General features: G+C 38.5%; 1 protein-coding gene across 8 annotated transcripts in view; it reads right to left on the bottom strand.

The window, feature by feature from the left end:
* Nucleotides 1-21068, bottom strand: part of LOC127568085 (CMP-N-acetylneuraminate-beta-1,4-galactoside alpha-2,3-sialyltransferase-like) — a 377111-nt gene that overhangs the window by 109662 nt on the left and 246381 nt on the right. For 7 of the 8 annotated variants that reach the window (XM_052011378.1, XM_052011379.1, XM_052011381.1 and 4 more), the window contains 2 exons: nt 15736-15831; nt 3679-3865 (listed from right to left, as the gene is read on the bottom strand). In XM_052011378.1, the coding sequence (XP_051867338.1) occupies nt 3679-3865; nt 15736-15831 (283 nt within the window). Of the gene's footprint in view, nt 1-3678; nt 3866-15731; nt 15832-21068 lie in introns of those variants that run through there. The other variant, XM_052011383.1, reaches the window with a different exon arrangement.

Here is a 21068-nt window from a genome sequence, read left to right as displayed (position 1 = left end):
TGCACAATAGAAACGTACATTACCAGCCTGTCATTTTCAGTAAGATACAGATTTAACCTTTCACTGGAACTTTACTAATGTGCTAATGACAGAAGAGGGAAAATTAACCCCACATGGTCTGGTTCTCATTTTCCGGGAGGACGTATCGCAGAGTTTTATACTTAGTGAAAGAAGTCTATTTAGTTCTTTATAAAGTTTCACAATTGTTTGAGCTTAACCTCAGAAAATATTTCAAATTTTACCCTTACTGAATATGAACAACAATGGCACAGTAAATGGCCTGTAATGGAATTTCACTCGCTGACATTACATAAAATATCTGCAGAATCCTTTCACTATCTGTTCTGCCACAGCACAGCAAAGGTAGAGTGGGTGAATGTTAAGACTAGAGGATGAAATGGCAATCAAGTCATTGACTGTTATCCCAGATGTTGTCAAACTTCTTAAATGTTGTTGCAGCAACTACCACGTAGGGAAGTGAAGAGTCTTCCCTCACAGTCTCGACATACCTTGTAGCTGGTCGAGAGGTCTTGAAGAATCAGCCAAGTAGGTCCTGCAGAGCTTCTGCTCTACAATTGCTCCCAGGATATTGATCATGCTATTAAACATCACTGGGACGTCATGAGGTCTGCCAAGTCTGAATGATGTTTATGTCTTAGTGCATGCAAATAGCTCCAGCTCTTGATGAAAGGGCTTTCACCCAAAACTGAACAATAAATGTAAAGGCTGAGGACTTCAGAACAGCATTCTTTTTAAGTGTCATCTCAAATCAAGTACACATACACATATCAATTAGTAGCATCCACTGGTGTAAAAAGACAGGACATACATCTATTTATGTGCTAGGGCAGCACGACTGTGAGGAAGATGCAAAGGGGTTTTGCGGGGTGGTCAGGTTAAGTGAGTCTGAAAAAGACGTGGCATATGGAATTTAACGTGGAAAAATGTGAGAATGCCATTTTGGTTGAAATGGAGAGGGATTGAAAAGTGTTGGTGTTAAGAGGGAACTCAGTGTCCTGGCACACAAATCTTTGAAAGTAAACAAGCACATATACAGTATAACATATCAGAAAGCAAACAATACATTAGCCTTTTTTGCAAGAGAATTTGAGCTCTATAGTAGGGATGTATATACCATACAGGGATTATACAGGGACCAAGTGAGATTGCTTGTGTAATACTGTACACAGGTCTGGTCCCCTATCCAAGGGAGGATATACTTGCAATAGAGTGCAGAAAAGGTTCACCAGATTGATTCTTGGGTTGGTGAGTTTTGTATGAGGAGTGATTTAGCAAACTATGCCTGGAGTCTGAAAGAAACAGCAAACACTAGGCACACTCAGCAGGTCAGACAGTGTCTGTCGAGAAACAAATAGAGTTAGAGTCAGGTCACTGACCTTGCACCAGTACATCAATTCGCTATCATATTTTACATCCCCTCTCCTAACACTAGATTGGTTTCCTCACTTGCAACAGAAGAGGAAAGACATGCCATGAAGTCCAACCCACTTTCTGTAATGAAAGAAACAACATATAACATGGCACAGCAATATTATGTATGAAATTCTCAATAATGAGGATCCCATGCAAAAATGGATGAATTGCAATAAAATTGATTCATAGAGCCATAGAGTCATAAAGCATGGAAACAGGCCCTTCGGCCTATCTTGTCTATGCCAACTGTGTTGCCCAGCAAGCTAGCCCCATCTGCCTGTATTTGGCCATAACCCTCTAAACCCCTCCTAATCTAGAAGGCTTTTAAATGTTGCTAATGAACCTACCTCAACCACTATTTCTGGCAGCTCATTCCAAATACGCACCACCCTTTGCATGAAGGAGCTGCCCCTGATGTCCCTTTTAAATCTCTCACTTCTTGTCTCAAACCTATGCCCTCTAGTTTTTCCTCCCTGGAAAAAAGACTCTATACTTTCACCCTGTCTATGCCCCTCATGATCTTATATACCTCTATCAGGCCACCTCTAAATCTCCTACGTTTCAGGGTATGAAGTCCTAGTCTACGCAACCTCTCCTTGTAACTCAGGCCCCCCAAATCCAGCCAACATCCTGGTAAATCTTTTCTGCACTCTTTCTAGTTTAATAACATCTTTCCTAAAATAGGGTGATCTAAACTGTGCACAATACTCCAAGTGTGGCCTCAACAACATCTCATGTAAATGCATTGTAACTTCCCAACTCCTGTACTCAATGCCTTGACTGATGAAGGCCAGAGTGCCAAACACCTTCCTCACCACCCTATCTACCTGTGATGCCACTTTCAGCGAACTATGGACTTGCACTCCTAGGTCCCTTTGTTCCGTAACACTTCTCAGGGTTCTACCATTCACTGTACAAGTCCTACCCTGTTTTGATCTCCCAAAATACAATACTTCGCATTTATCTGGATTGAAAGCCATTTGCCAATCCTCAGCTCACATACCTAGCTGATCTAGATCCTCCTGTAATTTTTCATAGCCTTCTACACTATCTGCAACATCACCTATTTTAGTATCATCTGCAATTCATGTGAATTATTGAAATCTCTCATGTCATGGATTTCAACATACAACTGCCGATGTTCACTAATGTGAGGAAGCCAACTTTTGTTTCACTAGTGCAGGAAAAAGTTAAAAGTAAATTAATTATTTCAGCATATTTCACTGCATTTCAGCATATTTCACTGAATATCAAAAGGCCTGGATAGAGTGGATGTGTGGAGGATGTTTCCAGTAGTGGGAGAGTCTAGGACCAGAGGGCACAGCCTCAGAATAGAAGGACGTCCCCTTAGAACAGAGATGGGGAGGAATTTCTTTAGCCAGAGGGTGGTGAATCTGTGGAATTCATTGCCACAGATGGCCGTGGAGGCCATGTCATTGGGTATATTTAAAGCGAAGGTTGATAGGTTCTTGATTAGTAAGGGCATCAAAGGTTACAGGGCAGGAGAATGAGTTGAGATGGAAAAATAAATCAGCCATGATCGAATGGTGGAGCAGGCTCGAAGGGCCGAATGGCCTAATTCTGCTCTTATGTCTTATTGTCTTATTAATAATGCATCAAATGAATACTCCAATGTTAGTCAGATACTTCTAGCTGCTCGTTGGTATCAATGGATTTGTTTCCTTCACCTATTTGGAATTCCATAAAAAGCAAGATAATCCTTGAAAGGCAGCACATATTGTTTTATTAAATAATCTGTATTCAGAGGAGCAAATTTAACTTGGTCCTAATTTCAGTGCCAATAGATTGTTAGCATTGGATTAATCAGTCTAATTGTGAATACAAGCAGCCAATATCTTCAGTCATAGATTATTATTGCATGTGGTGAATAATAAATATAGATAATGGTTCTTGATGCTACTCACTGATGAACATTGTACTCTGCTTCATTCAATGAAAACTATGCTCGCTGAGAAACTCACTGCAGATTTGATCCTATTGTGGTCATTCAAGAATGCAGTTTATTCACATTACATCACCAAGGAATAATAAAGAACCATTTCCTAATGTCCATGTTATTCAATTAATCATATTTAACATTTCATCCCAAAGGAAGAATTGAACTTCAAGATTTAATACATTGAACATTTAATAGGCCAGTTCCACTGAATACTTAGATCTAATCTGCTGTATCTTTATTATTCCATTCAAATGTCACAACCATCTGGGAATGGGATTACTTACCACTTTTTCTTTGTAAACAATGTATTTCAACCATTTGAAATCTTGAGGCTTGAATCCAGCAAACACGAATAATGAGTCCTTCTCATACCGTGCTGGTTTCTGAATGGCACCTTCTGGATATGTTATTCGGAGGGTTGTCTTTGTGCCAATGTCTTTTTCAAATCCTTTCACTGGGGCTTCATTAAGTCTGCAAGATAAATTACAAAAATTAAGCAATATTACAAAAAATTATTTATTTTAATTACTGCTTCAGAGTGTGCGCCCAATGGCTTACCAAGGCAGGACCAATGCTCCTTTCTTCAACTAACTTTTCATTCATAGTGGAGGACAGGCAATGGATATTGCAATGTTTCTATTTCCCAATTTCCATTCCATCTCAAATGCTCCCAACTTAAAATACTACTTCAATCTTCTTCCAAATATGAATCTAGAAATGCAAACTTAATTGCACTTGAATATCTGTGCGTGACAGTACATAGTTATTATATTCTAGATATGCCTCTAAGCTGGCTCCCTGTTCCCATACACCCTAATATACAATCTTCTCAACCACCATTGCCTCAACTTACTCTTTTCTCTGCACTTACCTCCAGCTTTACTCTCACTAATCCTTTTGTTCTACAACTCAAGTCTCTTCTACAGTTCCCCTCATTTGGATATTAATGATGCGAGAGTTTTCAGCTCCCTCAACAATATTCTTGGACCTTTGCATGCACTTCCATTTCTCAACCTCTCTGCTTAAAACAAACTTAAAACTCCTTCACCAACCTTTTTTTTGCACATCCTTACATTCCACAACACTTAAGAAGTACTTAGATTAACAACTGATCACCAAAGCATAGAAGGATATGGATCAAGTACAAGAAAATGTGATTAGCATATATAGCTATTTGATGGTCAGCATGGACACAGTGGGCCAAAAGGCCTGTTTCTGTGCTGTATGATGTTATGACTCTCTCTTTAGATATGCATATCAAAACTTACCAGAACATAAAAAGAAAGTCAAGGTAGAAACATTATGAGAAATAAAATAACTATATTTAAATGGTTTCCATTTTGGCTAAACAAAGACTAGCAGAATGTAAATAGAGCAAAACCCACAATGGCTAGTACATGACAAATGAACCACATTCAACAAACCAATCGGGAAATAATTTTGGGGTTATTGTAACAAAATTGTAGAAATTATAAACTGGGGTCCATTTTAAGTGCCAAAGATTTACAGCATAATGGAATGCATTAGCAATGGGAATGAAATTAAGTTCAACAAAATTGATTATGGTACAGGACATTGCAGGGCAGACATAAACATGCCTTCTTTTAAGTTTCTATAGTTCAGAAGGATCTAGGTTAAATCTCACTCCAGAGACTTGAACACAAAAATACAGGCCAAAACTCCATTGCAGCATGAGGGAGTTTCCTTTGATGAGTTTTTCTACTCTCTCAGATAGAGATAAAAGAACCAATAGCATTGTTTCAGAGCAGAGCAGGTGAGTTATCCTTCATGTCCCTTTTGCAACGCTCATCTCTCAACCTCTAAAAATAAAATGCTGTTTCTGGGTACTTGCTGTGAACATATTTGGCTGCCACTTGGCCTATATTACAGCAGCACTACACTTTAAAGCTATTTCACCAACTGTAAAATGCTTTGAAACTTTAAGGAGATACCTTTCTTTTCTGGCTCTCATTCCAATAGAAATGACTCCAAGGTGTATGCAAAGAATTTCACAAAATTATGAAGAGCATCGATAAAGTTGATTTGAACATTTTTTAATATTAAAAAATAAGGAAACAATTTAACAATTCAAAATTCTGGAAAATAGCAAACTGTTCTACACAAAAGGAACACATGCCTTAATTATTAATCCAATAAAGCAAACAATCTGGATTCTACATAATACGAGTTAATGTTGTGAAGAGTGTTGTAGTTCCCATGAGAAATAGTGCACGAAATTGCCATTCAAGCAACACAGACAAAACCCAAAATATTACAGCTAGGAACTGAAGAACCAGATCCATGATCTCTCAGTTGACAAAGTGTACATACGTCATAAACTTTGGGGGATAAAAAAGAAAAGTGGGTGTATATTTATATAAACACACCTGTTCAACATTTGCAAATACAGAATAAATAGGCCACAAAGATAAACAGTAATTACAGCATTTCAGCATGATCTTTATGTCTGCATCACTTAGGACCAATCATTTTTTAAACGATAAACAACTTGAATGATAGATTTGACTAAAAAGCCATCTTCTAACAATATTGAACAATGTCTTTGGGTTTTAAGACAACTCATGGACAGACCATGTGTCAGCATATGGTAGTTGACGTAGAAAATGTATTGAAACCATGCCATGCAAGGTCAAACAACACTCTACATGCATGTACAAAAATAAATATGCTAGGATGTAAAGAAGCAAAAAAAAAGTTCAAATCAATGGACACATCTTTGAAAAGTACTTTCATAATCAATAATTTGTAGCACTCCTGGCATAGTATAATCTTTATTTCTTGAATAGCTTCAATCATGAGTTTATTTTCAAATGGCCACAATTCTTCATTCATATTAGTAGCAGAGGGTAATTTTTGGAATTTACATTGGAAAAGGAAGCAATTGGGAAAGAAGATGATGATGATCCAGTGTCTATTTTTCAACATGAGATACCAACTACAGAAGATACCAATGTCTGAAGGTACCAACTTCTACCTAGATGTAAATAAGCAAAGTGGACTATAGCTTTGAGTTTTTGGAATAACAGAGCAAACACAATGTAGTTTAAGCATGTGATAATTTAGATGCTTGTCCAAACAGCTATAGTTACATGTCAACATATTGTACAGGAGAAATACTAGCTAAGGAAATCAGACAAGGTTGAGCTGGATTCCCTAATTTGGAAGCTGCAATTAATCACCAAGGCTCCACAGATGCTCCTCAGTACCAAAAGCTCTGCTCCCCCTTTTACTATCAATTTCATTTTCTAAATATTCCATAGCTGAATTTGCACACTTAGAATATAGCTGCATTCAAAAATTTGCAGTAAAGTTGGATCAAATCTTCAAAGCAAATGAGTACCAGAGCTTGTCACTTTTTCACTAGGCAAGACATATTGCAAATATAAAAGATAAAAGACAATAAAGCAGTTTACAGAAAATATTTTGTTTATTGTAAATGAAATCTTAAGTGGAAAACTACTGCCCAAATGATTAGAATAAAAAAAATATAGACTAAATTACAAGGATTGGTAATGTAAAAATGTACCATTGAGCTTCGCATTATCAATATATGGAAATACAATCCATTCATTGCAACTGATAACTAGTAAGTTAACTTGTGTTGAGAACTACTAGCTTTCCCACAGCTTTCAGCTGTTAATACAAAATCCAAAATATAGCAGATGCAAGAAATCTGAAATTAAAATAGAACATTCTGGAGAAAGTCAGCAAGTCAGATAGCATCTTTAGAGAGACTCTCAACTATTAATTCTGTATTAACCTCTAACCACTACTGCTATTTAAAAGTTTCTATAAATCCTTTGAAAGCAGAAACCTGCATGCCAACCACAAACACAAAATGCTAGTTACTGATGTCATTTGGTAACTTAAGGCAACGTTTCAAAGTTGTATTCAATCATCTTTTGGGGCAGGGGATTCAACCAGTTAAATTACTTTTCCCAAGCCCAGCCAGCTGTTCCAAAGGGCCCTTTCAGATGCAATTCCTAGACATTCAATACCTCTAAAGATTGTAAACATGGCATTAATAAGACTACTTCAAGTTAATGAACCCCTTATCAGGGTACTAATTACATCAGTGACACACAAGTTTGTGTTTAGAAGCACAATATATCCTGTATATATTTGATTTTGATGACAAAAATACAAATGTACCTTGCAGCATTTTTTTTAATATTAAAGAGAAGGATATAACTCTCTTTCAAACAAAGATGGCTTACTGTTCAGCAATTCAAAAACTCCTTTATCTGCACTTAATCTCTTATCACAAAGTGGCCAAAAGCTCAATTCATTTGCTGGCGAAAACATGAACTTTAGGCTGACAACTAAAGATAAAGTTCAAGTAAATTTTATCAGATAAATTTAATGTTTCTTTGGCTTAGAGTACGTAGGCTGGCTTGAATTGGTACAATTATTTTGCTCCAGAGGCAGTGTACCCTCAGTTTAGCACATTTGGCCATCTGGAGAGCTGAGGGCAAATAGAAACTAAATCTGAAAATATGAACATGGTCAACTTTGAGTTTTGTATGAAACTGTAAACATGTCCATGTGTACAGGTGAAACTTTCCTCCTGCAATTCTAAGGATCTGATCCATGGTAGATATTTTGATTTAAGTCACGCAGACCATAGAATTCTCCAGCTTTTGGATTCTTTTCATTGTAAACTAAGCACGAATGTATTACTCACATATGTGGACAATGAAGGCAGCAATTAAGAAAGATTTTCAAATATCTTTCATGCAACAGCGTGTCAGAGGTGTAAAATAGAGCAATCAGGGGACCTCATAGCTACGTGCACATTGTAAAGACATGAATGTAGGGTATTAAAACAGAAACAATCCTATTTACATTTTTAACCATTAATCCAATGTGAGCATTTACAGTAGTCTAATTACAACTTAACAGGTAATTTTCTGTGTCCTATTGCAAAGCTGGAAAAAAAGTAAAAGATCATTCTCTAGAATTCAAGTTGCTTTATCATTATTTAGACTCCAGAGTATGATACAGCATAAACACATTTCAAATATTGTACAATACTATTCAAACTCTTGAGGTATTGAACAAATTATTTCTGTCACTAGCAATCTACTCAACACTTACTCGCCTCCACCTAAGATACCCCAATTGTCATTAAAATCATTATTCTCTTTCTAATCCTGTGTCTTTCTCCAGCCTTCATCTCTACTCCCTTATGTTATGGGAATGCAAACTTGAAAAAATAAGGTGAACAACTAGTTTAGCCGTTCATTGTCAGATCTTGCTGGTTCAGGTAAAACACAATTGGGCCACATTGTTTTGTCATTCAGGAATGTAAAGATCACCCTCATATTCCACACTACAGTCAGAACTAGGTCATGTCTAGTTGATGCTTGCAGCAGATCAGCCATGATCAAACAGAATGGCGGGAAAGGCAGACTACTCTTGCTCCTGTTTTCTTGTGTATGCCTATGCTTCCTATCATTTATGCTTGTCTGGAATGTAGCATCCTTAAATCTCTGCTCCTTGTATTCTTATCCTCTTCCTCACCTCTATCACCTGCAAGGAGTTCATGAACTTCTTGGTCACTGAGACTGAGATCAGCCATCAGTTGCACACTTAGAATATAGCTGCATTCAAAAATTTGCAGTAAAGATTGCCCACTGCCCTATCCACAACTTCACTCCTTTAATTCTTTTCCATCTTCCTTCAGACTGCCTCCAAGTTCAGACTGTTCATGAGCTTATATCCTGCCCTATTGCCTCTATTCCCAATAAATTACTGATTTACTACCCAGCCCCAACGTTGGCTGTTATTTTCCTTAGTGCATTCTTCTCAGGTATTGGCCCCTCCACTTGAAATTGGTGATCAACTCCTCTTTCACAAAAGCTCATCCGGCTTTGCAAATTACCATTCCCTCTCGAAAATATTTGATCATACTGATGCATTCCAAATATATGTCCACTAACACAGAAAATCACATGTGAATAACTCCAGTTGGATTTCAGCCAACATCTTTCAGAGATTTCAATTCTGATCAGTGTTACAAATGACATCCTATCTGACTGTGACTGACTTAATCTATCCATCTTCAGCTTTCACAGTCAGCAGCCTTCAGCATATATGACTATATCATTCTTCTGCAACACCACTCCATCATAATCGTTGGATACATGAAATATATGAAAGTGCTTGCTTCAGTCTTTTTCAAACCAGCTCCCTCAACTCTTTTTGAATTGGCACTGCTTCCTGCATCTATACAGAACTCAAAAATGTCATCACCTTTGCTGTCAATTTCCAACTTCCTCTCACTTTCACATGGACCATATCTGTCTCTTCCCTCCCCTTCCTTGATATATGCATCTCTATTTCGGGCAACAGGATGGCAACCCATATCCATCACAGACCCACATCTATCTCGACTACACCTGCTTCCACCTATGTCCTGTTAAGACTCTGTCCCATAATCCCAATTTCCCATTTTATCTGCTCTGTTGAAGAGACTTTTCACCAAGTGCCTTTTGGATATCTTCCCTTTTCCTTAACTGTGACTGCCATTGTGAGACCCAGCAATTAGGAGAACAACATTTTGTCTTCTGTCTTTGCAATTTGAAACCTTTGGGAATGAACAACGAACTCTCCAACTTCAGGTTCCCAGTACTATGCTTATTTCCCCTTCTCACTGTTTCTTTAAAATGTCTTGTTGACAGTCAGTACTCATGCTTCTTATCAACTAATCTATCTCCATATGGTCTTCACTCCTCTCCCCACTTTTGTTTTGAAAACTGTAAGCCATCCACTCTTTCCCATTCTGAGGGAGAGTCGCTGATGTGAAACATTGACTGATTTCTCTTTCCATAGATGTAGGCATTCTCCTCACTACTTTTCCTCTCTGCTTGTTTTCTCAGTTCTGATGAAGAGTCCATAACCAGAAATATCTACTCTATTTCTGTCTTCGCTGATGCTGCTTGACCTGCTGAGTGTTTCCAGCATTTGCTGTTTTTATCTTGGATTTTCAGCATCTGCAGTTTTTTTGACTCAAACCTTTCTACCATTGTTCAGTTGGGTGGGTCTGCATTCACCTAGTTCTGTTTCTTGCCCAAGAATCACCTGCAACACCCTCTCTTCCACTTCCGCACCATAACTTGTCCCCATGACTCTCATATGTTTGTTGTTCTTTGGTGACACCAACCAGAAATGCCAGAGGATCCACTCATATACTGACATCATGTATTTCTTCCTCACTACCACCTCTCCCAACCCCTGTATCCAGAGTATGAAGTAAAAACTTCCTACTATTAAATATTGGAACAAAGCCATTGCCTCCAATTCACCCCAAAAGCCGTGACTTGGTTATCTCTGGAATTCACTATTCCAGTGCACTCCTGGCCAGCGCCACATTTTTCACAGGTCAACACACACAAAACAGTGGAGGAACTCAGCAGGTCAGGCAGCATCTATAGAGAGGAATAAGCAGTCGATGTTTCCGGTCAGGATCCTTCATCAGGACCAGAAAGGAAGAGGGCAGAAGCCAAAATAAGGTGGTCAATGGAGGGGGAGGAGCACACGCAGGCAGGTGGTAGGTGAGTCCAGGTAAGGGGGGAAGGTAGGAGGATGGGGGAGGGGAAGTAAAAATCTGAGAGGTTATAGGTAGAAGAGGCAAAATGGTAGGAGAGAGCAGTGGGCAGTGGACCATGGAATAAAGGGAAGGAGGTGGGGAATAGATGGGCAGGTCATGAGGGCAGGGGAAGGGGAAAGAGAAGGGGTGAGGGGGCCACTGAAATGAGGGAAGGCAAGGGGGGGGGGGGGAGAAAGAGAAAAAATCCTAAATTTACTGTTACATTCGCCCATCACATCTTTGCTTTCTTACCTACACTGGCTTATGGTTGAACCATGCTTCAGTACTAAAAATCTTACCCTTGTTTTCAAATCCCTACATGGCTTTTACCTCTGTAATCACCCACAAATCTACAAACTTATTTCTTCTCTTTCAAACAAGGTCTCAGTACATTTCCAATTTTAAACCATGCTACCATTGGCAACCGTGCATTCAACTTTCCACATCTTAGGCTCAGGAATTCCTTCCCTGAACCACTATGCCCCTTCTTCCTACTTTAAGACACTTGGAACAGAATAGTACAGCACAGAAACAGACCCTTCAGCCCACGATGTCTGTGCCAAATATGTTGCCAGTCCAAACTAATCCCACCTGCCTGCATATGGTCTGTATCCCAGCATTCCCTGCCTGTTCATGCGCCTTTCTAAATGCCTCTTAAACAATGCTATCGTATTTGCTTCCACCACTTCCCTGGCAGCACATTTCATGCACCTACCACTCTTTGTGTAAAAAAAGCATGCCTCATATATCTCCTATAAATGTTCCCCCTCTCATCTTAAAGCTATGTCCTCTGTTATTTGACATTTTCACCCTGGAAAAAGACTCTATCTGCCCTATTTACGCCTCTCATAATTTTGCATACTTCTATCAGGTCACCCCTTAGTCTCTGATGCTCCAAAGTAAACGATCCAAGTTTGTCCAACCTCTCCTTATAGCTCTCTAATCCAGGCAACATCCTGGTAAACCTCTTTTGCACCCTCTCCAATGCCTCCAGATCCTTAATCTTCTGGATTACCCTATCATGAGGGACCTCATCAAATGCTTTTATTGAAGTCCACGTAGACAATATCCACTGCCCTATTCTCATCAATCATCTTCTTCACCTCTTCAAAAAACTCAAACACGTTTGCAAGATATGAGTTCCCCTGCACAAAGCCATGCTGAATATCCCAAATATGTTCATACATTTCCAGATGCGAGTAGATCCTATCCCTAAGAAGCTTCTCCAATAATTTCCCTACCACTGATGTAAGGCTCACTGGTATATAATTTCCTGGTTTGTCTCTACTGCCTTTCTTAAACAGAGGAACAACACTGACTACTCTCCAGTGCTTGAGGACTTCGCCCATGGCTAAAGAGGATATAAAGATCTCTGTCAAGACCTCAGCAATCTCCTCTCTTGCCTCTCTCAATAACCTAGGATAGATTTTATCATGCTCTGAGGACTTATCCATCTTAATGTTCTTCAAGAGCCCCAACACCTTCTCTTTCTTGAGGTCAACATGCTCTAGAATGTCATCATACTCCTCCCTGATCTTGCTATCCTCCATGTCCTTCTCCGTGGTGAATACAGATGTGAAGTACTTAGTTAGTACCTCACCTAGTTCCTCTGGCTCCAGGCACAACTTCCCTCCTTTGTCTTCATGGTCCTACCCTCTCTCTAGTTTGGGATTCTCTTTAATCCTACTCCCCAAAGACATTACATGGTCCACTTCTTAAAACGAACCTCTTTGATAATATTTTTGACCATCTTCTCTAGAGTCTCCAGATATGACTCAGTCTCAATTTTACTTGGTAATTTCTGAAGGGCCTCAGTCATTTTACCACATCAAACACATTATAAATGTTATCGTTGAATCACAATCAAGTGTCACCTTCAGATGAAATTGAATTTGTGGGTATGGTCACATGGATGATAGAGAGCAAAAGTTATTCAGACCCAATGTTACGGTCATGTATTATATCCTTATTTTTAAATTGCTCATTATTTACAACTAACCTCTTATAGGTCAGGCAGATTTGGTTGCAGAATAGCTGGATGAACTATTGGGAGATATAAAATTAAGGTGCTTATTCTGAACTACAATGTAACAAAAGACAGTTTCCATTATTTCTTAAAAACCTTGTTGCTTTGGACTCCAGTCTTCTGTGAGGTTCAAAGCACATTGTGATATAGTGCCATAAGTATAGCCAGATCAAATAGTTAATGAAACAGTTAAACTTTCCTATTCATATGATATGGGTTAAAAACCTTGAAAAATAGAATTTCTTGTGTAATCTACCCGAATCTACCTGTTGATCTTCTTGTTCTTGGTGGATTTTGAACAATAGGCAAATGCATAAATCTTCTGATATACTATTCTTCCCTTATATCATACTCAATTCTTGTAGTTGAGAAATATTGCACTTCAACAGAAGTTCAAACAGGCAACACCAGCAGCAGAAACATAGAAGCAGGGAGGGAAGGGCAAAATAATAAGAAAACTAGTTTTAGTTAACTACCCACCTAGGTGGTCTACAACCCAATGGCATGAAATTGAATTCTCTGGTTTCAGGTAACCTGCTCCCCCTCTGTTCCTTTTCTCTCTCCTCCTGATTTACCCAGTTCCTCCTACACCCACCCTCTGCGCCCCCAACCTCAGACCCCCATCACTCTGTTTCATTCCTCTTCTTTCCCCTCATCCACCCACTCCATCTGCCCATCACCACACATTCCTCCCACTGGGTCCCCTCCCCCTACTCTTCCCATTTGCCCACCCCACCTCCCTTATTTGGTTCCATGCTCCACCTTCCTTTCCTATCACATTCCATCATCTACAGCCCGTTGTTACCTCATCTATAGCCTCCCAGCCTATGTCACTATTTCCATTCTTCTCTCTTCCATCTGCTTATCACCCCTTCTCACCCGGATCTACCTATTGCTCGCCAGCTCATGCTCTACCTCTTCCCTTCACCTCTTTGTACTGGCCATCTTCCCTCTACCTTTCAGTGCAGGTGAAGGGTCGCAACCTGAAACGTCAACTGTCCATTTACCTCCATGGACACTGCCTGGCCCACTGTTCCTCCAGCAGTTTATTTTTTTTTGCTCTTAGTTTGAGTAGCTATACTCCACCTTCTTTCCCTATCACATTACTCAGTCAGTCAGGTTTCCACTTGATCAGGCCTACAGTTAACATGAAGAGCTGAAGAGAATCTGAATTCTCAGAATGGAAGTAAAAGGAAATCATGTGAGTAGATTGGTATGTGCATTAGCTAGTAGGCCCTCTCCAATACCAACAAGGGTGACTGCAAAGAAGTAATAACAGATGTAAAAGCTGACGCTTCACATGAGTAAATGAGAAAGATTAAAGGCAAAGCAAACTTGTTTATCCACAAGAAAAATAAAATTATATTGTGACCATTTCTCATTTCTAAATCACTGATGCTGATAAAAAATTATCACGAGTAAACAAAGTATGGGCTAAATGCCATTACTGTATTTAAGTCTGTTGGACTCTGAGCCAGTACAGAATGTGAAAATATACTCATAGCGCAGTAATACGTCAATCGAATGCCAATTATATTTAATTGGGGTTTCTTTTAAAATAATGAGGTGGGGTAAAGCTGACATTTTGCTCTCTTTCCTCTGCAGTATGACATTTTAGTGGGATATAGCAAGTTTTCCCTTCCCCAAAGTTCCTTTTCATGTTTTAAAAATAACTTTGAAGTAATCCATTGGACTTCATTTGGTAGAATTTTGCCCAGAAGAAAAATATTGCACTATGAAACCTGGTATTCCATTAGCACCCTGAATCCAAATTTTCCAATGCCTGGAATAAAGTTATGTATTGTGTATATTTACTTACTTTTTTGATGGTATCTTGGCTGGCAATTCTCTTCTCACTTGCCCTGATATTTATCGTGTCTACCCCTTTCTCCCCAGATCTCGTCCCCTAGTTGTTCAAGGACATCATCTTTCAGTAATTTCCATACCTTAACAATCCACAAATTAAAGTTCACTACTTCAGACTATCTTATCCAACGCTAACTGCTTTGACCTTCACAATGCTGGTTCCACCATTATACTACCACCATCTGATCTCTTGGATTCATCTGAAGTAAGGGATTTGGCTTCACTACTTTTTATTTTGCATGAGGTCCTTCTGCTGTTGTACATCCAGACACCCAAGGAAAAGTAACTATCTGAGAATTTGCCTCCTGGGGTCCTGGACCAAGTTCTGCTGCTTTATTTGTTTCCAGTCTTTATGAGGTTGCAGCATTTGTGTGATGAGAATGTTTTAGAGGTGTCAAGGGAGCATAGAGTTATTCATAAGCCATTGGAAGAGTGTAATAATAAAAAGAAACTAGTGAAAATTTGGTGCTGAAATTGAAAAAAGAGTGAAGTCCAGGAAGCCACAGCAAAGGATAAAATGGAAGGATGAAATAGAAAAACTTCACCACTGGCTCTCAACGTCTGCACCTTTGCAGCTGCTGCTCTGTTCCTTCATCTCTGTTTTGAAATCATTCTTCTCCTTGAAAGATTCAATGCCCTACATTTTTATTCTTGCCTGACTCAAACCTTGTAAATTCCACATTGCCATGGCTTACTTCTCACTGCCCATTATACCAGTTGATAGCTGACATCAAAACCACCAATATATATTTCAGGCAAGTTTGCAATGGATCTGATCTCATTACAAGAATACAGGAAATACAAAGAACAATCATACCAATTAAACAAAAAACTCACCTTATGACAACATCATATTCATCAATTCTTGGCCCAAGAGACTTGTTGGCCACTATTCCTCCATTGCCCATGATGATGCAGCGCTTGCAGCTTAAACTGAAAGAGACAAGTTTTATCATTTAGCAGTTCCTCTAAGTCTCCAAGACAATGTAAATTTCAACATCAAACTATAATTGACAAAATATTTCTTATGTTCACCACACTACATCACTATTAAAAAAGGTAAATACAAAATTCCATTGATTTGACTGCCAGTTTCATGGAGAACTCCATGTGAAAGATATACAATTCTTGTAATGGCAAAGGTAGGAAGAGCGAGAGGCTGCGTTTTGCCTTTTGAAATGTCGTTTCCTTATCCCAATGAAGAAAGATGAACTCTACATAGTTAAAAGGATAAGTAGCCTTTAGGCTGCAACATTATAAGGCTGGATCATAAGTGTGGTGGCCCATGATTTAAAAATTAACCTGCAATAGGAGGTATTGCAGAATGATGGTTGAGATACTGTGTCTAGAGATACAAGTTCAAATCTCATCCATGTAGCTGAAAATTTAAATTCAAGTAATTATATACATATGAATATTCAAATTATAAACAGGATTCGCCCACTTGGCCCCAACCAGCCTGCTCCAACACTTAAGATTATGCCCATCTGATTGCAACCTCAACTGCACATTCCGTTCTACCTTTCACCCTCCTGCTGATCAAATATCTATCTATCCCTGCATTATTTTCTCCCAGAAACTCTTCTTCCTCTGCTCTTTGAGGAAGAATGTTCCAGAGATTCATGACCTTCAGAAAAAACTGCAATGTTATAGCTGGTATGAAACAACTATATTATAGAAAAATATTCTTCAGGGATGGTAATCTGTTATTTTGATTTTACCTGTTCTGTCTTATATGTGACAACAGGCCAACAATTTGTTTGGCTCTTAACCATTCTCTGAAACGCCCCAACAAGGCGCTCAGTCTGGGAGATGGTGCAGGCAAGATCGGCAATTAAGATTAAACAAGGGATGCTGGTCTCGCCACCAATGTCCACTAAATATAACAAAAACCGAACCGTACAACTTGCGTGGATTATATTGTTCAATTTGGAAAAGAAAACTGCATCTTTGAAATCAATCTGAAAGCACAATGGTGCTGTAAGGAGGACTCAACTGGTACATAATTTTTGTATAAATAGAAGCAGCTCCAAATACATTGGAAATATCCAAACTAGGCAACGACTTTATGCAGAGTAACAAATACAGTTAATGTGGGAGTTGAAAATGGTCCGGAACCTGCTGACAGCTAGCCAAGGTGTCCGTAGAGGACTGCTGGCCAGCTGCACACTCAGCAGCATGTTCTAGATATCCACATCTGCACACTGCTGTACAGAAGTTGGGATCATGCTGGAGGTCATAGGTGCACTTATCCAATCCCAAATCCTGGGATGTGTTGTAAACTGGCAAGCCAAAGGTCTGGGTACATTTCCCATCTGGCCCTTGAGCTTATGCCATCTATTGAGCACATTGAATGAGGTTGCTGACATTCATTTGAGAAGCAACTTCAGGAAAATTTTATGTCTATTTTTCTTTATTTTAATGTTTATTTATGTTTTGTAGTTAATTAACAGTTGTTTCTTATTTTTAAACCAAATTACCATTTTCAATGTTTTTATTTATTTTTGACTGCTTTTGAGTATCTTTTATCATTAGACATTTGGACACAATGAAATGAAGCTGCCAGAAGCCCATCAGGGCAGACCATGGACTAAGTTCCTGCCACCTGCAAGGTAGTTGCCATCTGCCTACACTTTGTGTGAGGCCACTGAGGCAATGCTGTTGGTGTGCTGGGAATCAGGCAGCCACCAGTCTAGTGCACACAGTGACTGTACGACTAAGCCAAATGCAGCATGATCTCGCCCTAACATTAATTCAGAAAAGGTTGCAAGTATTTGCAAGGTGATGCTCATTCACTGGGCAACAGATAAACAAACCAACACTGGAATACAACTCAATTTTTTATTAAAAGCTCAGAAAAATGAACTAATAATTAGAGGAACATTAATTTGGCAAATATGTTAGGAAAATAAAATTTATTATGCTTGAACTAAAACAAAAACACCCAGGGAGTAAAAAGGAAATAAACACAAACCAACATGGAATTATAAAAGGAGATTGGGTTCCAGAGGCTTATTAAAATCTTTGAGGATCTCCTATAGTTTCTGGATGAAGGGAATTGGGGAGATGTCAAACATCTTGACTTCAGAAAGTATTCAACATGTTTTTTTTACACAAAACTAATGGCAAAAATAAAATCTCTTGGGATCATGAAGGAAATTTGGAATTGGAATATTAACTGGCTAGATAATAGGAAACAGAGAAGAGTTATCAATGGCAATAATTCTAATTGAGCAGCTGTGACCAAAGTTCCCAGGGGATCTAACCTGGAATTCCTGCTGTTCAGAATATTTATTAAAGCTCTCAGTGAAGGTATTGTGAATATAAAATGAGAGAAGACATGATTTATTTTAAATGTATTTTTTAATTCTGAGAAACATTTTTGTTTTAAAGAATGTCAGCTCAGACTTTGCTAGATGGTGACATTTTTAATCAATCACTTGGTAAATTACTAAATATATTAAACCTCTTCAATAACTTTCAGACATTTCAAGAATGAGAACTGAAAACTTAGAGCACGTGGTAACTCTCTGCCAATGACCCTGTTAAAGTGCTGCTTATCATTTTGTTTTGATGTGGAGGAATTAATTCTACTAATCAAAATCATCTGCAATTTATTAGAAGACAGATTGCAGCCATAAACCTTATGACTAGTAGAACAGGTAGGCACAATCACTGTCATTTTACTAGATGCAAAGTAGACTAATAATATCTATACCGTATTCTGGAAAAAAACACATTTTGGACCAATGGGAAGTTTAATGCCACCTACAGCACCTGTCATATATATTCTTTTGGACCCTATCAATTCAATTCTATTAAAATATTCTTTCAAAACATTGCTTCCATCTCCAGGGAGACACCAATAAAACATGTCATTAACTATCAATAACTAGTGGCTAACAGGAGAAGTTAAAGATTGCATTATGTCAAAGAAAAAGGCTTTTAAAATTGCAAAAAAGAGCAGGAAGCCTGAACATTGGAAAAATTTCAGAATTCAGCAAAGCAGGGCCTTGCATTGATAAGGAAGGAGAAAGAGAATATGAGAATAAGTGTGAAGTGTAAAAACAGAATGTAAGAATTTCCACAAACGTAAAAAGGAAAAAGAAGCAAAGATTAGTGTGGATCTTTTATAGCTGAGGCAAGAGAAATTTTATTGGGGAATGATGAAATGGAAGAGAAATTAAACAAACATCTACTTTCACTGAAGACATGGAAACCCTCACAGAAATGGTAGAAGACAAAAGAGTTCAAAGAAATTAGCATCACTGAAAAGTTAGTACTGGAGAAATTAGTGTGACAGAAAGGTAATAAATCCTCAGGACTACTTAACCTGCAACCTAGGGTAATGTACGAGGTGGTAATTCCAAAATTCCATAGATTCTAGAACAGTTCCACCAGATTGGAAGATGACTATAGACCAGTTAGCTAGATTAGGGGAATGCGGGGTCTATTATTAAGAAATGGTAAGAGGACATATGCAAGACAAGAAAAGGACTGGGCAGAGTCAATGTGAATTCATGAAAGGGAAATCACTTTTGACAAATCTGTTGGCATTTTGCTGAGGTTTTAACTAAAATAAAGATAGGGTTGCAGCAAATGATGTAGTGCATTTGGACTTCCTGAAGGATTTCAATAGGTGCTACACAAAATATTATTAATAATATTAGAATGCATGGTATTGGAGGTAATATATTGCTATGAATTAAGCAGTGGTTAATGTACGATAAAAAAAAGTAGGAATAAACCAGTCATTTTCGTTTGGGAAGCTGTGACTACTGGACTGCCTCAGGGATCAGAGCTGGGGCCCCAGCTGTTCACAATCTTTGTCAATGATGTGGACAAGGATAACAAGTGAAATATATTCATGTTTGCTGACAAAACAAAACTGGATGGCAGTATGGGCTGTGGGAGGACACAGAGGGGTTATATTCAGGTTAAGTGAATGGACGAGGACATGACTTCTGAAATATAATGTGGAGAAATGCAAGGTCATCTACATTGGTAGGAAATAATAGAAAGGCAGAATATATTTTTTAATGTTAAGGTATTGACATTCAGATGGACTGGGTGTCCTTGTATATGAATCACTGAAAGTTAACATGCATGTTTACAACTAGGAAGGCAAACGGGATGATGCACTCAAATTCTCTTACAATAGGAGGAGAGTAGAGGTGTCCAATCACATAAGGCTTTGCTGAGACCACATCTGGAATATTGTGTGCTGTCTGGTCTCCCTACCTAAGGAAGTTCAACAGATTGATTACTAGGCTGGCAGGTTTGTCTTATGAGGGAACATTCAGCAGAGTGGACCTCTACTCTCTAGAGTTTAGTAGAATGAAAAGTGCAACATTCGTCAGGAGCCTGACAACAAAGGTGTTAAGTTGATGCTTCTTCAATTGGTGTTGTAGTGTCTAGAACCAGAATCACAGTCTCAATAGAAGAATCTGGCCATTCAGGATTGAGCTGAGAAGAAATTTCTTCACCCAGAAGGAAGTGAATCTTTGGAATTTTCTGCCCAAGATGACTTTGGAGGATCAGTCACTGAGTACATTCAAGATGGAGATCGATAGATCTTCAGATATTAAGGGAACCAGGTGCAGGGAAGTGGTGTTGAATTACAAAATCAACCATGGTCTTATTGTGTGTTAGACTAAGTATCAGGGGCCAAATTCCACTCCAGCTTCTATTTCTTATGATTCAGTGAATTTATCTGGCATCAAACTGATAATCATCTGATATTAACTGATTAAATATTTTAGCTACTGATCAGGGTTGTTCCACAATTGATTCTGCATTGCCCAACATGATACATATACTGATTGATCTCCAATGTGTGGTTCACTGCATGATTTTGAAATAGGGCTGAATGAAGTTTTAAGTAGCAGTCAATGTTCATCTAGGGAAAACCTGCAAATTAAATCAGCTGTCCCAAAGTCCAGTGTGCTCAGAGGCAGTTGATTATGTAGCATAACATATGTGACAATCAACATTAAAAATAAATTAAATTTCAAAATATGCTTTTCTTTTTTAAGTGAAAACCATAATGCGCACTCCCAGGGTCCTCTTCATTTACACGGTAATATTCCATACAGCTTCACAACATAGTCAATAATAAGTGGACAATGAGCAGAAGAGAGAAATAAAAAATAGTCAAGGGCAAAAATAGT

Source organism: Pristis pectinata, chromosome 3 (assembly GCF_009764475.1).
Source record: "Pristis pectinata isolate sPriPec2 chromosome 3, sPriPec2.1.pri, whole genome shotgun sequence".
NCBI lineage: Eukaryota > Metazoa > Chordata > Chondrichthyes > Rhinopristiformes > Pristidae > Pristis > Pristis pectinata.
The sequence above is the reverse complement of the archived record's forward strand: the minus strand, read 5'-3'. Positions and strand labels throughout refer to the sequence as shown.